We start from the raw sequence: 17,235 nt of genomic DNA, 5'->3' as shown, positions 1-17,235 counted from the left end.
TGATTTCACCCTTTTGAAACGCCCTTTATTGATTCAATCCCATTGACGTCTTGTCCCAAGCAGTGCTCGCATCAGTTTTACCTACACTTACTTTAATGAACTATAATAAGGTTTCGCTATAGCTCGATTCGCTGCATTAAAAACTTGTATTCGCCATTCTGTCCAGAAAAGTCCCATAGCTTCCATCCCTGAGCGGAGAAGCTAAAAGCGGTTCCTCCATTGTGGTCTATTAAACCAAACCCCTCCGAGTCCGTAAATAGAAGAAATTCCTTCTGCCTAACCTTTAGATTTAGCAATATTTCGACCTTAATGTAAGCTTTCATCGCCACGTACGTTTGTGCAGGAGAATAGGTCACATGTCCTGACATGTGCTCCGGAAAACTTGGTCGCGTTTTGCAATATTTTGCATTGAATCGTACCTTGTGCATTTGATACGCAAACCAGGGAAATATATGTGACGATGACGCTGAAAATAGAAGCCTAGTGTGACGAGCCCAACTAAAGAAAGCTAATTGAGTAATAACTCATTCTAAAGTGTGCTTTAATTGATTGACAAACGAAAAAGGAAGTCTATAGTTGATTAATTAAGTGGCTGATTTGGCGATAGGATATGGCTAGTTAATAATTGGGCTCCGCGATTATCCATTTGTCTATTATAGCTCGCAGGTGGAGCTATAATGGCTAGTGCTAATTGATAACCAACTAGTAGTAGAGGCTGAACATAGCTTCGAACGAATTGAATAAGAAGCACAAAAATTATCTTTGAAACTATTGTTAAGGACTTTTCCTAGAAAATCATCCTACGTACTCTTTGTGAAGCTGACAAGCTCGTAACTTAATAAATGGCGATAATAAATAATAATAAATGGCCATGATATGAAACGTGCTACTCCATGTTGAATGCTGATGCATTACTTATTTAATCGATCGATATTGGAAAGAACATCAGGAATACGCTCCCTCCTTTCAGCAATAGCAGCAACAACTATGAATGAGCTATCTTCATTTAAACAATAGTAATGACGCATTTTCCCTTTCAAAACCCAACTGAGCTTAAAACAAAAGCGTTGTTGCATTTTCCACAACTAACCCATGGCCTTGGTTGTCACACTCTAATCGAAAAATCCACCGTGTTCTAAAGTTTGCATACGCTTTGCATTTGCTTTGAATCGCTAATAGGCAACAAGCAAGAAATTTTTGTAATTTTGTTTAAAAATGCTTAAAACACACGTCAGGGAAGTGGTCAGGTTTAAGATATATTGGCGACCTCGCCCCGCGTAGGACACTGAGGCCTTTGTTCGGAACGCGCAGTCGACTGATTGAAACTTAAGGGAAAAAACGCCGATGGGATGTTGCAAAACCCAAAACAATCTCGAGGAAATTACGAAATTTCACTTTCTTCGGCAGTAAAACCAGTTGACCTACTGGCGAGGCCGACTCTCCTACTTTCATGAAATTCGCTTTTATTTGTTTTGGATCGTGGCGTACCCGGCTGGTACCAATCTTTGAGTGATGAAATAATACGCTTTCGTGTCGGACGCAGATCGTTTATTTAATGATGACTCGTCAAGAAGACATCTTCGTGACGTGCCTTTTTTCACAAAAACCCGGAGGTTGATGAGAAAGTACCCAAGTAGTAATGAAGCATTGCGCAATGGTCTATAGTTACTTATGAGAAGTAGATAAACTTGGCGTAAAGTAAAAAGCTTTTTTCCATCTAATGCGTTTTCTTGAAGTCTCAAAGCTGTCGTGCCTGTAAGAAAAAAAACTAAAAATTCAAAGTTTATGGACAAAATGGTGAAGGAAGGAGCGATTTAATGCGTTTTCTTAAGACTTCAAACTCTTCCTGTTTGTAATAAAGAAATCTTCAAATTTTGCGGTTTATGGCCAAAATGGTGAAGGGATACATATTCATAATGAGTTTTCTTAAGATTTCCATCGTCGTTTAGAGCGTCTAATGGAAATTTGACCACTGTTGAATTCTTACTGCATGAACCATCACTCTCCAAAACATACACTGATACCTTTATTCTATATCTTAAAAAAATTAATTCTTAATCAATTATCACGATAGACCGTCACAACACCCTAATTAGTTTTCATCACACCATGTAATTAACTGGTTACCGAAAAAACGCGCTAATCCTTATTCGCTAATTTACCAAAAAAAAAACGATGGAATCGGGCAATACAGCCGCAAGCAGATGGACAAGCTTTTACGTAAGTTAATGGTATAATAATGATATTGACCGAGTGAAAGTTATTAGTGAATTTCATCAAAAATCGATAAAAGTGTCTTAAAACTCCAGTATCTAGGGTGTTTTTACCAATTTGGTGCCGGTTCCTTTCTGCGAAGATGATTTCACAAGGAAGTACCTTACATCATCCTCGAAGCTATGCGGGTCCGCTCTACTCTAGTGGTCTACTAACTTAGTACCGTGGTAAAGTTCCTTTTCCGCATTTCCTTATTGGAGCTGGTCATTATATGCAAATCGGCTTTAATGTGGTGCACCAGCATTACGTAACTTTGCTTAATTATTTTGAGCATGAAGAGGATTGTTCTTGTTCGTTTGTGGTTCTTTTCTTTGAACCACCGTATCAGGGTATTGATCTAATATAACTGACATATTTCATGCATAATACATTAGAGCGAAAAATGAATGGAACGAGAAATAAAATGGGCGCTGGTGAAGCGCAAAGACGTCTGAATTGGCCGCTAAATATCTTTGGATGCTTTAGGTATTTTATTGATTCGCTCTTCGATTCCCATGTGTATTGTTACATTCGCTTTGGTGTTCTTCTTAATAGGTCGCGAATTCGATCCAAATCGAAGGGAAAAAACGCTCCGCATGTCTGCAGCCCCTAATACCAGTCTTCATTTTCTCCAGATTTGCCAACCCGTCCGCAGCCTGGCAGCCGCGCTGCGCAACTTAATCAGGACACCCTGTACATATTTCACTGTTAAACATTGATTTTACTGCGAAAGCTGAATGATTTACTCTGAATATTAACTCCCAAAATAAACATCCCTTCAGAACCGCTTAAAAAATCAATTATCTTATTGAATTCGTATTAAAATAATAAATCATGTGAAGTGCGAACTCATACAAGATATGGATCGACAAATGAGTTATTGAGCACTTGGCCAATTTAAAACACCTTGTCAGTGTGGAAGGTAATTACTTTTAAAGAGGAAACGGTGGTCAGCATTAAAATTGCTGACATTTTGTCTTGCAGGAGTGAGTTATATAACCTTATACGTACACTGGCGGACAAGACCTGAATCGACATTATCCATAAGGCGATTTTTTCACGATTTTATGGGCAACAGAAAAATCCATGTGTGCGCGGGTCGAGTTTGGGGACAACAAATTTCTCTGGTGAAGACGTAGGCAAAAGCAGCTTTTCGACGGCAGAGCTCTCCAAGGCCCCGTGAACCTATTCCCTACCCAAATCTATCATTTTCTTCATCAAACGTTACGTAACCGACTTAATTTGTATTCAACAGCTGCCCGTAACTCCGGTTTATTCCGTCGGCCGTTTCACGTCTTCTTCTGCTTCTTGAAGACAGATGAAGCAAAAACCATATGTCTATAGTTGTGGGTCTACAAAGAGTCCTTGAAATTTGAACACAGCTGGAGTAACAGCGAAAAAACCGGGCGTTTGTAACTACGGTCGTTTAATACTGCCTCGATCCACGAATGGAGGTTAATCATTCAGCTGCTGATCGCTGTGAGTGTTTTTTTTGTTTGTTTATTGTTAATTTCCGTACCAACGCGTTGTCGTTCGCCAATCTGTCAAGAATCGGCCATCAATTTCGCTAGATAGAACCAGAAACACCTTAAGTGAATTCAGCAAATTATTAATTACTCTTGTCTCGATAAAAGATGAAGTATTTTGCGGCAAAATAGCAGTTAACCTTTCCAGCCAAAGACGGCTTCAGTCATAACTTTCCTGCAAGTCTACCAGCAGGGATACGAAGGAGTGTGAAACGTGATTTTTGAATTAGAATAATTCCGTGCATGTCCATATTGGTTTAATAATGCAATTTTGAGCTATTAAATTAAAATGAATTACTGTGGGTATTTATTAACCGGCCATAAATAATATCGAGCGATTTTTCCTTCGGGTGCAATTGTTTATGGCCAATTAGTGACACGGAGTTATGCGCTTTGTTTCGTGCGTCTGCACGGGGCTTTTCTGCCGCAGTTTACCGACCAAAAGCAGAAATTTCTCTTCTAACTTTATTAAGAAATGATGCCTCTCCTGCAAATCTTCTTGACCTTTTACGGCGTGTAGGCTGCAGGAGCTTTTATGTCCAGCAACACTTTTACTTCCTTATTGCTTTAATGGTCATGTTTAGCACCGTTGCATCTACAAATTATGAGCGCCAAGCTAATTCCCGCTAAAACCGTCTAACAAATGGTTTCTAACTTTAATTGAAAATCTTGTTTTTTGAAAACCGCATCAACCTCACAGTCCGCAGGGAAACTGAAAGTGTGTATACTTCAATGAAGGTGCACCTCGGACGGCCGCGATTTTTTTCCTGATTTTATTGTACTTTTATAATAAATTATCGTAACCAGCAATAAATAGTAACCTTGTGAATAAACACATTTTGTTGCACAAATCGATCTAAACTTGACCTTGGCGAAGTTAATAGTCATTTCATTATTTCCACGCCGCACGCGGTGAATTTTGCTTAAATTGATACATGCGAGCGTTCTCAATGCGATTGAGCTTCGCTTCATTATCGCTGCCCAAGCTCCGTGCCCCTTTAGAGGGTGCGAGAAAATCGCGAAATAATACGCCTTTCCAGGAAAATATTAATCGAAATAAAACGCAGGAGATACGGGAGGTATCCAGGGCGTCCATCCAGTTTTTGAGATATTTAGCTCAAATTTGAGGTCTCCATTTTCCATAACTGTCCTTTTCGGCAGGCTCCCCGACCCGCGGTGAATGACCACAGGGCGGCGGTTTTGAAGGGCAATCCCCCCCGTACCACCCCAAGCTGTTCTGCAGGACGCCACTGGCCGATTAGTTTTATTCGAATTGCTTAAATTGAAAATTTAACTCGTCGGCCAATAGTCGCCTTTTTATATTTTGAATTTTCCCTATCTATAACCGCTTTTCAGCTGTTTGAGGATGTAGCATAGGAAAACGGCCCGTTTTCCCTAATTGGCCTTCGCAACCTCGTCTACAGTAGCGGCCGTAGCGACCCTTTCTTGGGGATAGGGGGAGATGATTCAAAATTTAGGGCTGAGGCCGGCCCTGCTCACAGAAAAATGGCATCAAATGAAGAGAAATATCTTACGTTGAATTAGGAAATACTAGGAGATAATGTCACTTCATAAGGGGGAGAGACGACTGTAAGGGCGTAAAAGTTAGATGGCGAAAGTCACTTTCCGATGCGCAGATTAAAAATGAGTAAAAACACACAAAGATGTTTCATCTGGAAAAATCGAATTTTGGATCGAAACGTGCAACTTTCAGTTCCATGGATGCCCGAAAATTTTTTACCGGAGTTCCCGCTTCTACTAGAGGCCCCGCATTTGACGCCTTATGGCTTCGAAAAGAGACGAAACATTAAGGGTGTTACTAAACGACGACCTGCGCGGTTGAAATTTTGTGAAAATATATAGTGTGTCGCTTGAGAACTTCGACTTTTAAATTATCGAAGGAGTTTACATTCTGGCAAAGATTACGCTACGGGGGCTCTTATTCGAGGCGCTACAGGAGCTTCAGGAACGCACGAAATAAAAATCGAACCACTTCTTTGATTCTCGGAGTTTTGTAACACTCTGCGTGCGTCATGGTCTTTTTAGCAAATCTCGACAATGAGCACCTCATAGCACCTCATCTCTTAACATTTTTCGCTTTTCCATTATCACCGTGATAAAAGGAGTTTCTTCAATAATTTTTTTTTTAATTATTTTTATTGTTTTTTTTTTTAATTTAATTATAAGTCCAATAGAGCAACGGCAGCTTTGTTTTGAGCTACATTTTGACACGGCACGCAAATAAATAAAAGCTGTATTAAACCCGCGTTACGACATCCAAATGCATATAAACGAGGCGTTGAATGCGATGAGCAAAAAGTCTCGGAAAATTAATATTTCATGCAGCTCTTTGGCAATTTTTCAAGTGGCACCGTTAACGTTTAGAAAACTTATGGACCACTTCAGTAAAACTAGTTTCCACTATTTTCGCAAGATTTAAATCGCCTCCGACGAGGGCTGAACCCAGCCCTCGTCTTGGGAGCGCGGGGCCGACGTGAGGCCCGCATCAATCCATCGCTTGAAAGCGAGTCCCAATCGCGATTTTCTTCATGCGATCATAAGAAACTGCCTGCATTGAAACCGCGTTATATTAATTGGCTCTTTCTTTGCATTATTACCTTATTATACATTGTCACCTAGCCATTATAAGCAAGAACCTGTCTCTAAGAAAACGTGTATCTAGCGCTCAATGACACTTTTTCTGGTTCGTATTTCAGCAATTTGATACAGGCATAAATTAGTGGCGATTTATCTAACAATCGATTGTTACACTTAATTATGCTAGACGGAATAAGTGAACTTTCATACGTGCGAAAAGTATGAATATTCAAGCGGATTAGTGCGATTTTACAATAATAATGGTTCCATGTACGGGCCACGCTTGCCAGCAAAAGTTGCTGCTTTAACCAAAGACGTGATTTTATTTTTAAGTTATTTATTTTTATTTTATTTTTGAGGTCCGGCCTAAGCAGGAATGTACTCGCGTTGCGTGCCAACAGGCCCCCAACACCAATAATATATTTTTTGCTACGTTTTTTTACCTTTATTCGCTCTTATCTTCATGTTACTACGAATATAAGGAACCTAGATAATTTAGTTCCCCGATCTTACCGTCTGCAGAGCAGTGCGGTTTTAAGCTTTGACTCAATACATTTTAACGATGTTCGGATACAAGAGCTCTGGCAGTGGTTCCTATAATCCGGCATTTCCCATGAATTACTTAAATTATTACAATTTCTACATGGAGGTATTCAAGCGAATGGCATCCGGAACAATTGCAGGTACCATTTCCTCGATATCCCCACACGCGTGTCTCATGGGTGCGTAATCTAACCGACCGAATTTTTTCAGGTAACAGCAAACCCTCACACCACAACGGACATGGCCATTCGACGATCAAAGAACTGGCGGGCGCCATTTTGGGCGACGACAAAAAGGACGATGGAGAGCTCTGGAACACTGTGGAGGCCCAGACTGCGTTCCTAGGCCCCAACCTATGGGACAAATCTTATGAAAATGACCTCAAGGTTCGACAGACCTTGGTTCGCCCTTTGGCCGTTTGACTTATCGCTTTTTCGCAATTTAGTACGTGGACTTGGATGAGTTCCTCTCGGAAAACGGCGTCTCCATGGACGGGCTGGGTACCCACGGCGCCCTAGGCCCGCTCTCCGGCACTCACCCCTTGCCCAAGCGGGAGAGATCTCCCAGTCCCAGCGACTGCATGAGCCCGGACACCATCAACCCCCCCTCGCCGGCCGACTCGAGTGAGTATCGTGGTTATTTATTTTTTCAATGGTGGAGGGCTTGAGACAGATCGAGGGACTCAAGATCATCAGTGTTTTCCATTGAAATGTAAATTGAACTCGCGTAGCTTAAGAATTGTTTTCGTTGCGAGTTCGTGTCAGTTCTTCTTCCAAGTCCTGCTGCTTTAGGTTGCTCCAATTGGGAGTTCAATTTACATTGAAAGCCTTACTAAACTTCTCCAAACCGCATGCTCTCAGAACATACAGTAAAAATTGCATTTTAACAACACTTTCGACACAAAAGGGCCTTATGTATTGTACTCGACACTGCCAACAGTAAGCGACTTAAGACTCACTGCGAAGCTTAGTAAGGCCCACTCAGTCCACATTGTCAAGAAAGGCGAATTCAGAATATTAACGTCTAAAATGCAGTTTTTTCTGAAGCGCTCTCGATGGGTTCGAGCTGTCGCGACTTCGATCCACGAACAAGGGCGTTTTCAGATGAGGAACTCAAGCCCACGCCCATCATCAAAAAGTCCAGGAAACAGTTCGTCCCTGATGATCTCAAAGATGACAAATATTGGGCGCGGCGCAGAAAGAACAACCTGGCGGCCAAACGGTCGAGGGACGCTCGAAGGATGAAGGAGAACCAGATCGCCCTTCGAGCTGGTTACCTGGAAAAAGAGGTGAGGAACCCGTCGGATCGAATCACTAGAAAACTCGGACGAGAAATTATATGATTTAAAAAAATTAATTCGTTAAATTGAGTGCCCTTACCGGTAAATATACTCGATTATACAGGGCGTCCCGAAATCGTTCAGTTTACTTATGTGGCAAATATCAAGAGTCGACATTATACCCGAATCAGCCAGTTTATCGTGGCTTGAAATTTGTTGTGGAGGAAATCCACCAACCTTGACATTTTCCAATTTTTATTCGTGAATATATCACGATGCTATGGAGCTATTGGTCTATATAGGTACACAGTGGCGCAGATGTTGGAGAAATGGTTGCAAAGTTTAAACGCGCGGAGGTTTGCTAGGAAAAATATATTAATTAAAAAAATAATATCGTTAAACTAGGTGCTCTAACTCGAAAATATATTAGATTCTACAGGGTGTAGATAACGGATTGCTCTTTTTTGCAAACATGGTTGCCAGGTTGTCGGAATATTCGCCGATTTACCTGCAATCTGGCAACATTGCTTTTTATTACGCTTAGAAAACTTATAGCAACAATCTCTCATGAATTATATGAATCCAGCGGACAGGGCCGGTCTGGGCAAAATTTTTATGGAGCCGAAAACTGCTCGCCCCCGCCCCCACGAGGCCGATACTGCTGGGGAATTGCCACATATTCCGGGGCCCCCGGAAATCGGTTTTGCTTAATCCAATAGCGTGCATTCTATACCAGTTTTTCATGCTATTAATACGTTGTTTTATCCTCGATTGCAGAATATTGGACTTCGCCAAGAGCTAGAACGACTGAAGAAAGAAAACCTCGTGCTGCAGAACAAATTGGCGAAATACGAGGACGTTTAAAAATTCTCAAGTCTGAAGGATACCGTGACATCCTTATTCTCTAGCAGCGGAATCGTCCGATATAGAAAATTAATTTTGATTTCTTGATTTGACACTTTTACGTTAAGTTCATCATGCTTCAAAAGGTGCTCAAAAATGTTCACATTTTGGCAGAATACTGTTTTTTTTTTTTTAAGAATATTTTTAAGCACCTTCCAATGTTGTTTCATTCATTTGTTTGACCCAGCGGAGCCTTTGAAAGGCTTTCAGCTGCCTCTCGTAGGCCGAGCCTTTTGAGAAGGAATATGGCGCCTAAATTCGGGACCGATAAGCTAAAAACGGGGTGATTTCTTAAGGGGTATTTGCCAAGGATGACCAAAATGAACCAGTCAAAATCGATGCTTTAAGTAACCGTTGGAGCGATGCTGTAAAGCGCCATAGACTAGTTGATGAAGTCAGTGTTCCTTGAAACTAACATTATTAAATTTGCTACCAAACATTTGTAAATAAACATACACATTATGTAGTAGTCACCATAGTAGTGTAGGATTACAAGAGATTTTGTTTAAAATCAACTTTAGCGGAAAATGTTTGGGTGATCTGCCCTGAAGTTGTTGCAGCGGCGTGTCCACCAAAATGCGAGCATTTAGCGTTTAGCGCACTGCGGGGTGGACCCGTGGCTAAAGAGGCTTTACCCCCATAAAACTCTTAAAGCTTGTATGAATGGTTTTTTTGTTCAATTTGAGTGTTTTTCTTTTAAATAAATCAATTAATGCCGAATTCGCACCACCCTCGATATAGCCTATCACCTGCATTTGAAGGCGGTCCTATACGTTCTATATTAGAATTGGCCGTTATATGATTAATATAATGATATATTGCATTGAATCATCCCCTCTGCCGAGCCCCCCAAGCATTTTCCGCAGCGCGCTTCGTCTCGTCGTTTGAGCAGCTGTTATATTGTAGATTAATTGTTATTTGTTTTTATGTTTATATATAGTTTATTTTTTTCGGTTGGAGTTAAGTTAGAATTACTCATAAGGACGGTAGTGTGCGGGCGCCAATGTTCTTTAAAACGTTAACGTTACCGGGTGGGCGTCGCACAATAGCCGCCTATCGCGTAGTAATTTCTGTAGTAGTACAATGCTCACAAAAGTTTTACAGAATAATTTAGGAGATGAGGAAACGGCACTAAAACGTTATCGCTATGAAATTTATAGTTTGTAGGTTGTTGCATTAGTGGTTAATAAATTATTGTAAATTAAAAATAATAATCAAGAAAAAGACAACAGGTTAATTAATTTTTTGTCTGAAAACTCTTTGGTCAATTATCGTTTCATCAGCAGAAACTCACATTTTCTGACACACGTTGTTAGTGCCAGTTCGATACTGGCAGTTGAGAAAGTACTATATTTCTTGTTGCATACATGAGTACTTATACCTAGTACTACCTAGTGAAAAAGACTATTCTAACATGGCACTTTTTAAAAATGGCATTTACATGCCACACTGCCAAGATTTTACCGTATTACGGACTCCAAATTGTTGATGTTGAGCTTCGACCGTTTAACTCGGCCATGCAGCTGATTGTTTCACTCAGACGAACAAGAATTACCCATAACTAAACTAAGATAAGTTATTCATTGTACCTTCGTTATAGTGGTCCGAGAGGAACATTGTTACATATTCCAAAGGATTGTCTCTCAAACCTTTTTGCAGGACTTTCGCAAAGTGATAAACTATTAGAACTCAACGTTACCGTTATAAATACCTACGTTTAAGGTTTACATGTGCAGAGATATATCTTATAATAATATTCTATATTATATGAACATGTTTTATACAATCGCCTTAATGGGCTGGCCTTAATAAAATTTACCTTTTTGACCCTTTTTTCGAAAAAATGTCTGTCGGATCTAGGAGCTTTGATTGCTGACAATTCAAACATTTTTATCGCGGTAAATGTTCGCTCTAAAATTAGGGGCCCTAAAATTGTGAATTTTTGATAATTTTTCTTCTTTGGGTGAAAAACGTTCTTATACCGAATTTTTCGTTTTTGTTCAGTTAATTATTATTCGAATGAAATTAGGCATAAGTTTTTTCTAAATAAAACTCTGTCAAAGTTCCCAGTATAATATAATATTGCATTGTTGAGATGTTGAGAGTAAAACATTTTATTATTGTATAACGACAAAACAAAGCAGAAGTGGGTAAATTTTATTTTTGATTAACAGAGGTGAAGTTAAGAGTTAGGTATCTAATATTATTACCTGATGTATTGTTATTTGAGAAGCCAATTCGCCTTGTAAACCTCACGGGTGTGAGCTTGCTTCTCAAATAAACTTAGAGCTTTAGGTGCAAACACACTGATGAAGTAACTGGTGATTTCCACGAAATAAAGCTTTTATATGGCGAAACAAATTTGAACAAGAATAAGCTATATGATGCTGTTGTAGATGATATTTTGTAGTAGATTAAAAAATGAAATGATCATTAAACCTGTAATAACTGCTACTGTGAGCATTAAATGACGGAAAAATTAATACTTTGAGTTTTTTGCTTGTTCCCCGGTTTTACTTCTAGTTAGGGCCATTACTGTAATAAAATTTGAGGTGAGTTTCTTGGAAAATTGGAGGGAGTTAAAGGGAAGTAATTCGAAGTGTTTTAAGACCTGGGCGAATGGCAGATAGCTTGTCTATATAGGAACAATTGGCATAATTACATAATGACACTGAGTCAAAGAAACAAAAAAAACAGTATACAAGATGAAAACATTAAAATATAATCTAAAATCCGTACTCTTCATATTATATATACAGATTCTAGGATGACCATGAAATCTTGACCTCTTAATTCTCAAGAAAGTTTTTAAAAGGTTTCTTCCGTCTTGGTCTTTGTAATGGGGGTAATTTTTACCTGGAGTATGGATATTTTAATGATCTTTTAGACCCATACCCTAGGCTCGAATGAATTTCATTACATGCTGCCTCTTTTCACACTTTCGACCAAAAAACAGATCTTTTTGTTTTTTTCCATATGCTTGTCATATTATGTATGTAGATTCTAACGTATTCGTGGAGTCTTAATCCGGCAAATTGTCAAGAAAGTTTGAAATAATTTTCTTACGTTTATGTCTTTTTAATGTAAGCAGATCTTTGTCGGAAGCCTGAATATTTGACAAACCGCAAGGAGCTTAACGATTTCCTAAAAATCCACTTTTACGAAGGGCGTTTGTTCGTTATCTCTTATAGGCTTGATACTTCGGGATTTATATGTAATAGAGAGGAGGGTCCTAAAGTACAGTGACTCCTTTTAAAGATTCTTTAGACATTTATTAAGTTTGTAGGTAGATGTCGATCATTTCGATATCACTTTATCTCAAGGGTGATCCTTGAAAAACCTTAAGTAAACGTTGAACTGCCAAAGGCATATCTTGGATAAATTTACCTTCTAACTATTTAATGATGAACAGCAAATTACTTAATCGACGCCCTACGTTTACTATTTACCACCCATTGCAAGATTTTCCTTTAACCATTACCCTCCGTTAAACAACAAATTTACGACATTACTCTAAAAGTAAATTAATTCATAGCTATACCTTGGTTTGGCAAAAACTCAATTAATGAAGCGTTGCTCCCCTTTCTCCTTGCATGCATTTAAACTTTTCTGTATAAACTCAGGTCTCTAACGCTAATCTCTCAATATCTTTAGTATATGTGTTCACTTATTATCGATCAGAAGCAAGCAAAACGAAACAGGAAACAGGGGAAAAGCAGCAAAGCATAATTTCTACTTTCCTGCAGTGTTCCTGCACGCTACCGCCCCCTGGCGACGTTGCACGGCAACACAGATCGGCATACAGTACATTATAAACAAAAAATCGTAGTGTGCCGTGCCGGTGAAATGGCGGAAACGGAATACAGCATTTGTTTTTCGCCCTCTTGTATTCGGCGTTTTTCTGTTGTCTGTTGAACTGCCGTCGGCAATTTTTATAAATGATCCGACCGCGTAGTCCCCGGGTTTTGATTTTTGACTATGCTGCCCTTTCTCTGTAGTGCCGTTTTCAAGAAAAGCGAAAAATGGATCGCCGTGCTTCCCAGAAGGCCTTCCCAACAACAACTTCAACCCGAAATTCAGGTGAGTTATTGTTTTTTTTTGTTGCGGATATCCACAGCCCCAAGCAAAACTTAAGGGGGAAACGGTTACGAATTTGATAGCTGATTGGCGGCTTTTATACTCGGGTCATCGACCCCCGTTCAGCGAGCTTATACTGACTCAGCTACCTGTTGAAAAAGCATTTCAGTTTATGTGTCGCGTATACGAATTACTCCTTTTAAATTAAAAAACCATTACAAGTTGAGTTTTCCTCAGATATGGGGTGTAAATTGAACTTTAAAGTCGACAATTTTTCACCCATCAAGGGTGTGTATTTTAACATGCCAGCATGGAAAGGATAGGTACAATTGACTCATCGAACCAACGTGACAACGGTACTACCTGTTATTGAACCAACCTCCTGGGTCGAATTGACTTTATGATAGTGTTCAGTCAAGACCCAAAGTAAGGCCAAAATTGTTAACGATCTTGTAGAATGCCATAATAATCTGAATTTACGCAAAACAGCGGAGTTCGCATTGGGATTAATGTTTAGTACCTGTACCTAGCCACAGTGTCAGGCCTGGATAAGATTAACGTGATTGTATCGAAAACTGTAAGAGATGACTTTAATCATATTGATATGTTTAAAATTATACATGAAAGCGTTTCAAAATTATTATATCCATAAGGGAAAATATGTAGATTATGACGTCATTTTCGGGTGCGCCGGGAGATTAACTAAAATGAAAAAGAAAACACATCAGGCAAAAATTGGAAAATAATGCTTATTGCAAAATCAGTTTTTACCTCATATTTTTGAAAATATATATATAACTTCTTTTGATTTTTAGGAATAATGTTTCATACAGCAGTAAAGGCCATTGTTGCCATGGAATTGCATGATGTTATGGTTCAAATCACGTAACTTTTTATTGTAACGATTGGGAGTCGGCTTACGTAAAATGACAAGTCATATAAATTTAATATGCTAAAAAAGAATAAAGCTATATGTGAAAGTCTGAACATAACACAATTTTTTTGCACGGTTGCCGCTAAATTTATTGACGTTTTGGTTCAATTTTGTGACTTTAACCGTGGCACCCTTTGTTTATCAACATTGGCAGTAAAAAATTGTACTTTTGAGGATTAAAACAATGTTTCTGATTATTTATTTTCGGTGTTATTATTTTTGTTGATACGATGCCCAAGTTCTTAAATAATCTGCTACATGTTAATTTTAAAAAGATGTGGCATCGCTGGTGATTGACGCTTGGACGTGTGTAAAAAGTCACGTGATTTAAACCATAGTTAACACTAGCTGAAAATAACATTCGCTCTCTAGTAAGGGCTTGGACGAATGGCCTTGTTAGCGCTTTAGTGACAAACCACCTATCACCGTCTTTAAAGCTTTAGAAAAAGAATAAGAAAAAACAAAAATAAACAAGGAAAAAATGATAACTCATGCAGAAATAAACACATGCGATTGATTTTGTTCGTCTAGGTGCAACAATGGAACTTAGCTTCGTGAGAATTCGGGAAAGTGAGGCATGTACCTAATCAATAGACGCCAGTTATGAACACCGGCCATAGAAATATACAGCGTGTAACATATTATGATGGAGATATTTCGGGGGACGATAGTATTCTGCAAAATAATTAAAAAAATGTTAATGGTTCCGCGGTCAAAACCGCATATGTCAAATCTTGTCACACTGTATATCGAAAATAGTGCATTTCTGACCAATTGTTTCGCAGACAACTATTGCCCCCTGAAATGTCTCCATGACGATATGTTACACCCTGTATATCAGAAAATTCAGAAATTGGCCACTCAAATTAGTATGAGAACTACTTCAAATTCAAACATTTATTTCTTGAACAGAAATTTGGTGTCTAGCACATTATGCTTACGGAACAGAAATCCTATCAAACCGTTGGATTTATGCATATTTTTCTAAGTATTCAAAGAAAACAGTTAAGAAGGGTGTACCTTCTCACTTGGGGAGCACGACCAAATCGGCCTAAACTCGGCCTAATAGATACTTAGAATTTAGCCATTCTAGAATGTTTCGGTATTGTTGCAAATAAAAAGGTTTATTGGCAGGGTGTAGCCATAAAATTCAAGCTCAAGGCCTGGAAAAATTACTATTTTACCTATAGTCATAAAAATTGACTACTACCTCTGTATTTATACCTACCCCTTAGTTCATCTAATCATTCTTGTCTAGTATTTGCTCTCATCAACATGGCTAGCAACACAACGTGTTCTTCGTCTTCTAAAACTGAGTTTATTAAAGTAGATGGTGTAATGTACAATCATTATTATCTGAAATCCAAAGGAGGAAGTGTGTTTTTATGCAGTGTACCTGGATGTCGTGTGAAAGTGATCACGTCCTTTGATGAAAACATAGTGCAAAAGATCGGAAAACACAACCACAGTAAACTAAAGGTTGAACGCAACGCTCCAGGTAGGTCCATGATGGGAGACTTCAGAAAGAAGAAGCAGATGCGAATGTCGGATCTTGATAAGGTGAATAAACTGATCAAAGAGGGGAAAAGGGACTTCAGCAAATGCGATTTTGATCAGAATTTGTACGTGGGACTTTTGAGGATCAACTTTTTGAATGCCGTGTGCAATGATAAAGAAAAGCTCACAGTGTGGTGGAATGATTGAAACCGGGACAATGCTTAGTTGGTATAAAGCTGTTTGTTATTCTATAAACATTAATTTTTTATCTATTATCATAGTTCTCTTGGAAATATTTACTATCTGTAAATTGAATGTCACTTATTTAAATAAATTGATTATGAATGTTGAATTACAGTAAAATCTACGACACTGACCATGACGTCACGATTTTCCTCTCTTAATCTCTATTTATTCGAATGGATGACCATGAGGCAAAGGTAATGAGTCACGTGATGGTCAGTGTTTCCGTAGACTATACGCTTCTTTCATTTCTTTTTACAGGTACCTTTTGCTAAATCCTAAAATGCTTAAAACCAGAAAAAAGATCGTAAATATAAAATTTGCATAAAAAACACCTTTGAAACTACCGCAAGTTTGACATCAGTCGCTTTGAACCTTCCAAACCTTTTGAATTACTCTTTAAATTGTATTATTATTATTATCGTTCTGGGTTAATCTTCTGCTTCCGTTGCTAACAAAAGGTTTCTTTCATAAATTGTGTTCAAATTTTAACCGAAATATCTCAAAAAGTTCGGAAAAACCACCGCCTCTAACATATCTCACAAATTAGGAAATTCCTCGGACGATCTATATAAACGGTCGTAAAGCCCTTTCAAAATTACTATTAAATGTAGTGTGTTCTACATAAACGTCCTTTAATAATCCAAATAAAACCTAAAATTTCGCTTTAATGTGTAATGCATCTAAAATTTGGCGCAGACCCACATAATCAACAGGGCTAGCCTTAACAAGTCTAGGGCCCTGGACGAAATTTAATCACTCCTGCGTCCAAGAAAGTTCGCCACCCTGCCCCCCATCCCGTAAAGCCGGTCCTGAGCATGAAGTCCGGTTTTTGAATTCACTTTCCACTTCTATCTGCATTGCGTTTTGTGACGTGCACAAAGATTTTCAGAAAATATTATCATACCAACACAAACACGATCAAATTTTGCCACAATATTTTCCCTCATAAAGAGCTCCAAACCCAGATTAAAAATTCGAAAAATTCCTCAAATTATTTCCCTATCGTTTGTCCTCTGTTCTCTGAAAGAGTCAAAGCTTGGAGAACACTTTACATTGCGAGCTACAAAGCCGAAATCTGTAATTAGAGCTCGCATAGTTCCGACGAGGACGTACTTGTGTCCTACGAGCTCTGCTGCGAACTCTTTTATTGCAAAATATTTTAGATTTGAAAATTATTCTTAAATTCCGTTAAGGGTACTCGTCAATTTCCCATTTCAAATTAGGCGCAGTAATAAACCGCAGATATCCAACTATCATAAATCCATGCCCATCACAGATCCCAAAATAACTGAAGTACCAAAGATAGTCGTCCCGCGGCAATTTCAGCAACTCCAGAGCTCCTACCTCTTTGCATAAGCCTCGTTGCCCATTGAACTTCA

General features: G+C 38.8%; 2 protein-coding genes across 7 annotated transcripts in view; both read left to right on the top strand.

The window, feature by feature from the left end:
• Pdp1 (PAR-domain protein 1) overlaps nt 1–11,585 on the top strand; it is a 38,221-nt gene extending 26,636 nt beyond the window's left edge. For 2 of the 5 annotated variants that reach the window (XM_066292399.1, XM_066292394.1), the window contains 4 exons: nt 7,131–7,306; nt 7,366–7,543; nt 7,955–8,208; nt 8,977–11,585. In XM_066292399.1, coding sequence (XP_066148496.1) covers nt 7,131–7,306; nt 7,366–7,543; nt 7,955–8,208; nt 8,977–9,063 — 695 coding nt within the window. In that variant the 3' untranslated portion in view covers nt 9,064–11,585. Of the gene's footprint in view, nt 1–6,775; nt 7,061–7,130; nt 7,307–7,365; nt 7,544–7,954; nt 8,209–8,976 lie in introns of those variants that run through there. The other 3 variants (XM_066292397.1, XM_066292395.1, XM_066292396.1) reach the window with 3 other exon arrangements.
• A 1,337-nt stretch (nt 11,586–12,922) lies between these two features.
• The window catches only part of LOC136344687 (uncharacterized), a 48,458-nt gene continuing 44,145 nt past the window's right edge, over nt 12,923–17,235 (top strand). Inside the window, exon 1 of one of the 2 annotated variants that reach the window (XM_066292365.1) lies at nt 12,923–13,182. In XM_066292365.1, coding sequence (XP_066148462.1) covers nt 13,081–13,182 — 102 coding nt within the window. In that variant the 5' untranslated portion in view covers nt 12,923–13,080. The remainder of the gene's footprint in view (nt 13,183–17,235) is intronic. The other variant, XM_066292370.1, reaches the window with a different exon arrangement.

The sequence above is a fragment of the Euwallacea fornicatus genome, chromosome 17, assembly GCF_040115645.1.
Source record: "Euwallacea fornicatus isolate EFF26 chromosome 17, ASM4011564v1, whole genome shotgun sequence".
NCBI lineage: Eukaryota > Metazoa > Arthropoda > Insecta > Coleoptera > Curculionidae > Euwallacea > Euwallacea fornicatus.
This window is presented reverse-complemented; position numbering and strand designations above follow the sequence as displayed.